The following is a 6,672-nucleotide window of genomic DNA, read 5'->3' as shown; positions in this document are numbered from 1 at the left end:
TGGTGTCTGTGTGTGAGTGTGTCTCTGTATGGTGTCTGTGTGACTGTGTGTGTGTGTGTCTCTGTTTGGTGTCTGTGTGTGTGTGTGTCTCTGTATGGTGTCTGTGTGACTGTGTGTGCGTGTGTGTGTCTCTGTATGGTGTCTGTGTGACTGTGTGTGTGTGTGTGTGTGTCTCTGTATGGTGTCTGTGTGACTGTGTGTGTGTGTGTGTGTTTAGCTCACACTCCAGTGTGGCTGGTATTTAATGCCCATCCTTTCCACATGTTACACTCAGCAGAAACATACAGCTCATTAACTCTTGCAGAGAGCGTGTGTGTGTGTGTGTGTGTGTGTCTGCGTGGGTGTGTTGAGAGTGTTTCTGTGTGTATATGTGCTTGTGTGTAGAACATATAACATGTTTTCAGTTCTGTGTTAGATCTGTGGGAAAGGTTTGCAGAATGTTAGAACATGAGACAGTAGTTTTCATTAAAGTCATTAAAGAGGAGTGTCCACATCTTTTGAGAAGGTATCATTAGCTTCTTCTTCGTCATTGTCTCAGGTATCAGGTTCCTTGAAAACACCCCTTGTGTATCATTTTGGGTGCTTAGGGTTTAGGGTATGAGTTATTTAGTGTTCCAGATCACCCTCTCCCTCTGTAACCAGAGGTCTTTCATTTTGTATGATCGCGCACCTCCGCTAAGTGTGAGCGCGTGACCAAATGTCCCAAAGCTGAGGGTGTAAAAGTGACTGAATGTCCCAAAGCTGAGGGTGTAAAAGTGACCAAATGTCCCAAAGCTGAGGGTGTAAAAGTGACCAAATGTCCCAAAGCTGAGGGTGTAAAAGTGACTGAATGTCCCAAAGCTGCGGTTGTTAAAGTGACCAAATGTAATCTATTATTACATCTAGATGATTCCGTTAATTTATATATTCACAGTTTCAGTATATAACATCTAGAAGATTAAGTTAATTTGCATATTTACCATTTTAATATATTACATCTACATACAGGGAAATGAGCAGAGTAGTAGAGCTCTAAACATTTTAGTTTTTTGGAAGACACTTATCCAGAACAACTTACAGAAGTAGAGACGTCTTTCTTCCTTGTGGGAATAAAACCCCTAATGTTTGCAAGGTCTGTGGTTTATCATTTGACCTAAACTGGATTTAATGAACTGTTCAGCATTGATCATACTGCTGTTGGTCTCTCTGAGACAGATGGCTGGTGGTTGAGGGTCAGAGGACGAGAAATAATTTCTTGGATATGATTGGCCTGCCCTGTTGGTGAGTGGGCGGAGTCAGCAGTGACCTTGGACAGTATTGGCTTGCCCTTTTGTTGAGTGGGCGTAGTCAGCAGCGACCTTGTCTGCTGCCTGATGACTAGTACATAATTTACCACAGCTGGTGTGCTTTGGAATTGCTTGGCTTTTGTTCTCTCCACCTGAGATGTTGTCCCCCTGTCTGAGATGTTGTCCCCCTGTCTGAGATGTTGTCCCCCTGTCTGAGATGTTGTCCCCCTGTCTGAGATGTTGTCCCCCTGTCTGAGATGTTGTCCCCCTGTCTGAGATGTTGTCCCCCTGTCTGAGATGTTGTCCCCCTGTCTGAGATGTTGTCCCCCTGTTTGAATTATTTTGGGTTCCAATAAAACTACAACATCCAAAACCTGGCACCAAATGGCCATGAGAGAAAATATGTGCTGTATAGTAAAACCCCTCAGTCTTTCTCCTGTTAAATAGTAAAACCCCTCAGTCTTTCTCCTGTTAAATAGTAAAACCCCTCAGTCTTTCTCCTGTTAAATAGTAAAACCCCTCAGTCTTTCTCCTGTTAAATAGTAAAACCCCTCAGTCTTTCTCCTGTTAAATAGTAAAACCCCTCAGTCTCTCTCCTGTTAAATAGTAAAACCCCTCAGTCTTTCTCCTGTTAAATAGTAAAACCCCTCAGTCTTTCTCCTGTTAAATAGTAAAACCCCTCAGTCTTTCTCCTGTTAAATAATAAAACCCCTCAGTCTTTCTCCTGTTAAATAGTAAAACCCCTTAGTCTTTCTCCTGTTAAATAGTAAAACCCCTTAGTCTTTCTCCTGTTAAATAGTAAAACCCCTCAGTCTTTCTCCTGTTAAATAGTAAAACCCCTCAGTCTTTCTCCTGTTAAATAGTAAAACCCCTCAGTCTCTCTCCTGTTAAATAGTAAAACCCCTCAGTCTCTCTCCTGTTAAATAGTAAAACCCCTCAGTCTCTCTCCTGTTAAATAGTAAAACCCCTCAGTCTTTATCCTGTTAAATAATAAAACCCCTCAGTCTTTCTCCTGTTAAATAGTAAAACCCCTCAGTCTTTCTCCTGTTAAATAGTAAAACCCCTCAGTCTTTCTCCTGTTAAATAGTAAAACCCCTCAGTCTTTCTCCTGTTAAATAATAAAACCCCTCAGTCTTTCTCCTGTTAAATAATAAAACCCCTCAGTCTTTCTCCTGTTAAATAATAAAACCCCTCAGTCTTTCTCCTGTTAATTAGTAAAACCCCTCAGTCTTTCTCCTGTTAAATAGTAAAACCCCTCAGTCTTTCTCCTGTTAAATAGTAAAACCCCTCAGTCTTTCTCCTGTTAAATAATAAAACCCCTCAGTCTTTCTCCTGTTAAATAATAAAACCCCTCAGTCTTTCTCCTGTTAAATAATAAAACCCCTCAGTCTTTCTCCTGTTAATTAGTAAAACCCCTCAGTCTTTCTCCTGTTAAATAGTAAAACCCCTCAGTCTTTCTCCTGTTAATAGTAAAACCCCTCAGTCTTTCTCCTGTTAATTAGTAAAACCCCTCAGTCTTTCTCCTGTTAATTAGTAAAACCCCTCAGTCTTTCTCCTGTTAAATAATAAAACCCCTCAGTCTTTCTCCTGTTAATTAGTAAAACCCCTCAGTCTTTCTCCTGTTAATTAGTAAAACCCCTCAGTCTTTCTCCTGTTAAATAGTAAAACCCCTCAGTCTTTCTCCTGTTAAATAGTAAAACCCCTCAGTCTTTCTCCTGTTAGTGATCCTCTACTACAACAATGATCAACACTTGACATCTGCAACACAGCAGTGTGTTGTGTGTCTGTGTGTGTATGTGTCTGTGTGTATGTGTGTCTCTGTATGTGTATGTGTGTGTGTGTGTGTGTGTGTTTGTGAGTGTCTGTGTGTGTGTGTCTGTGTGTGTGACTTGTGTTTAATCAGTGACCTTGGAATTCATTAATTAACTGTATTTGTTAATAATGGCCTCAGAAAAGGAAGGGAACAACACATGCTACCGTAGCAACACACCCTTAGCCTAGCCTTAATTGACTTGTGTTCTCCTAAGTGTGTTTTTAGCGTGTGCATGATTAGGCCACTGTGTGTAGGGCCGTTGTCAGTGTCTCTGTGCCCTGTCCCCCCCAGGGACCAAAACACCCCCTTTCCTGGCCGCCCTAATGGTCCGGTCCGGTCTAGGTAGGATCATCTCCTCCCCCCTGCGCTCCGGCCGGGTGGCGCAGCCCAACACCCCTGGCTCTAAAGGTGGGCGCGGCCACAGGTAGGGTGTCTGTCACCTGTCACCTGGCTGTCTGTCATACCCATGGAGACCTCCTGGACCTGCTTGGGGTACCCCCAAACCCTGCCCCCATCACCTGAGCGTGACCCCATCGTCTCTGTCACTCATGCCTCCCGTCAGCCCGTCTGTTTAAACACATCGGCCCGTCTGTTTAAACACATCGGCCTGTCTGTTTTCACTACTGATCACTGATCATGACTGGCTGCCCTTTGGCTGGCTGTATGGTTGTCTGCCTGGCCGGCTGTCCGGCTGGTTGGCCGTCTACCTGGCTGACTGAATGGCTGGCTGGCTGTCAGGCTGTTTGGCTGTCTGTCTGTGTCTCTCTGTAAGTGCAGGTGCCAGTAAGTGCATGTGTCATGTGTTCACTCAGCCTCATTGATTGATTTACTTGATTCGCATGAATCACCTGGTTCATCTAAAACTTGATTCCATTGGTTGAATCAGATTCAGCTGGTTAATGCTTCCTGTTCTGTGGTTCTGACCCATTAACCCTTTCCCTACTTCCTCTCCTCATCTCTCCCCTCTCTCTCTCCTCTCTCCTCTTCACTCCTCTTCCCTTTACTCTCCTCTTCTCACCTCTGTCTCCTTCCCCCTCTACTCTCCTTCCTCCTTTTCTCCTCCTCTCTCCTCTCCTCTTCCCTCTCTTCCTCTCTATCTCTCTTCTCCTTCTCCTTCTTTCCTTCCCTTCTCTCCAGATATTAATGCCCAGGCCCGTAAGTTGCAGAGAAACAGAGCCAAAGGAACTCTGACCTTACCGCGACCCGGGACCACGTTCAGCCGCTCCCTCAGTGAGACCAGTCTCAACCAGGTAACTGATGGAACTGAAGAACTATTAACTGGTTCTTAAACACCCCTGTTAAATCAGGGTAGTTTTCTATTTATTAAACACAACTTGCCAGAAAGTATTTTTGCTATAGGTCCACTTCACTAATTTATTTAGCTTTATTTGACCAGGTATTGAGATAAAACCTGGTCCAGTACATTGTACTTGTACACTAAGGATGAGGAGGAACCTTTCAGAGAGAAAGATGCTATAAGAGCTGCATTAAGGTGACTTCCTTTATATATTTTCTAACTAGCTGGGGGGTGCAGACGAGCCCAAACGTTACTACTCCACCCTGCCTGGACCCTTGAGGACAAGGGGGGGACAGGGAGGGGCCACGACCCGCAGAAAGGAGGGCGATGGGGGAGTAGTGGGGGGAGGAGGCGTGAGACACTCGCTCTACCAGTCTCCTCACCTGTTACTGCTACAGGGGTACAACAGACAGGTACTCCCTACACTACCTGACTCATACAACAGACAGACAGGTACTCCCTACACTACCTGACTCATACAACAGACAGACAGGTACTCCCTACACTACCTGACTCATACAACAGACAGACAGGTACTCCCTACACTACCTGACTCATACAACAGACAGACAGGTACTCCCTACACTACCTGACTCATACAACAGACAGACAGGTACTCCCTACACTACCTGACTCATACAACATTATAACAGTCTCATGTTGACATGTTATAATGTCTTCTAGGACTGCCTGGTCTACCTGAACAGTCTCATATTGACATGTTATAATGTCTTCTAGGACTGCCTGGTCTACCTGAACAGTCTCATGTTGACATGTTATAATGTCTTCTAGGACTGCCTGGTCTACCTGAACAGTCTCATGTTGTCATGTTATAATGTCTTCTAGGACTGCCTGGTCTACCTGAACAGTCTCATGTTGACATGTTATAATGTCTTCTAGGACTGCCTGGTCTACCTGAACAGTCTCATGTTGACATGTTATAATGTCTTCTAGGACTGCCTGGTCTACCTGAACAGTCTCATGTTGACATGTTATAATGTCTTCTAGGACTGCCTGGTCTACCTCCTGAACAGTCTCATGTTGACATGTTATAAGGTCTTCTAGGACTGCCTGGTCTACCTGAACAGTCTCATGTTGACATGTTATAATGTCTTCTAGGACTACCTGGTCTACCTGAACAGTCTCATGTTGACATGTTATAATGTCTTCCAGGACTGCCTGGTCTACCTGAACAGTCTCATGTTGACATGTTATAATGTCTTCTAGGACTGCCTGGTCTACCTGAACAGTCTCATGTTGACATGTTATAATGTCTTCTAGGACTGCCTGGTCTACCTGAACAGTCTCATGTTGACATGTTATAATGTCTTCTAGGACTGCCTGGTCTACCTGAACAGTCTCATGTTGACATGTTATAATGTCTTCTAGGACTGCCTGGTCTACCTGAACAGTCTCATGTTGACATGTTATAATGTCTTCTAGGACTGCCTGGTCTACCTCCTGAACAGGGAACAACACACGGTTGGCCAGGAGACTCCATCGGCGCGTCCCAATATCTGCCTGTCTTCCCCTGATATCCTGCCGCTTCACTGTCGCCTCCACCGCGTTCCCGCTACCCGGCGCCACTGCAACGCCCCCAACAACAGCACAGCTGGCGTCAACGGGGACGAGCGGTTCTGTGTGGCTGTGGAGCCCGTCCCCCACGCTACGGTCTTGGTCAACTTCTCCCGGTGTGAGCGTTCCACCCAGCTTCGCCATGGTGATCTGCTGTCTTTCGGATCTCACTACATCTTCCTATATAAGGACCCGACCGGCGCCAGGCCCCTCCCGGCCCAGACGCTGGCACGCCTCCGGACCCTGGGACAGCTGTACGAGGGGGGCGCGGAGGCAGAGGGTGGGGGCGAGGGCAAAGGGGCACCGGCCTGTAAGTTGTGTGGCTCTGTGTTAAGGGACAAGGGGGCGCTGTCGTCCCAAACCGGACCCCCAGCCAGAAGGAGCTTCAAACCCCACCTGGTGAAACCTCGAGGAGTGGGTGTGGGGGGCACAGGAGGGGTTCCCACCATTCTGGGGGGGGCGAACCAGAAGAGACGCCTTCAGCTGGACTTTGAACAGGTAGAAACACAGATAAACACATTACACATAAAGACATTACACATAAAGACATTACACATAAAGACATTACACATAAAGACATTACACATAAACACATTACACATAAAGACATTACACATAAACACATTACACATAAACACATTACACATAAAGACATTACACATAAAGACATTACACATAAAGACATTACACATAAACACATTACACATAAACACATTACACAT

General features: G+C 45.5%; 1 protein-coding gene across 1 annotated transcript in view; it reads left to right on the top strand.

The window, feature by feature from the left end:
• radil (Ras association and DIL domains) overlaps positions 1–6,672 on the top strand; it is a 34,269-nt gene that overhangs the window by 2,991 nt on the left and 24,606 nt on the right. Inside the window, exons 4-7 of the mRNA XM_034294429.1 lie at positions 3,370–3,486; positions 4,216–4,328; positions 4,600–4,788; positions 5,819–6,448. Coding sequence (XP_034150320.1) covers positions 3,370–3,486; positions 4,216–4,328; positions 4,600–4,788; positions 5,819–6,448 — 1,049 coding nt within the window. The remainder of the gene's footprint in view (positions 1–3,369; positions 3,487–4,215; positions 4,329–4,599; positions 4,789–5,818; positions 6,449–6,672) is intronic.

This window comes from Esox lucius, chromosome 9 (genome assembly GCF_011004845.1).
Source record: "Esox lucius isolate fEsoLuc1 chromosome 9, fEsoLuc1.pri, whole genome shotgun sequence".
In the NCBI taxonomy this organism is placed as follows: Eukaryota; Metazoa; Chordata; class Actinopteri; order Esociformes; family Esocidae; genus Esox; species Esox lucius.
Note: the sequence above shows the minus strand (reverse complement) of the source record. Positions and strands in the feature narration are given on the sequence as shown.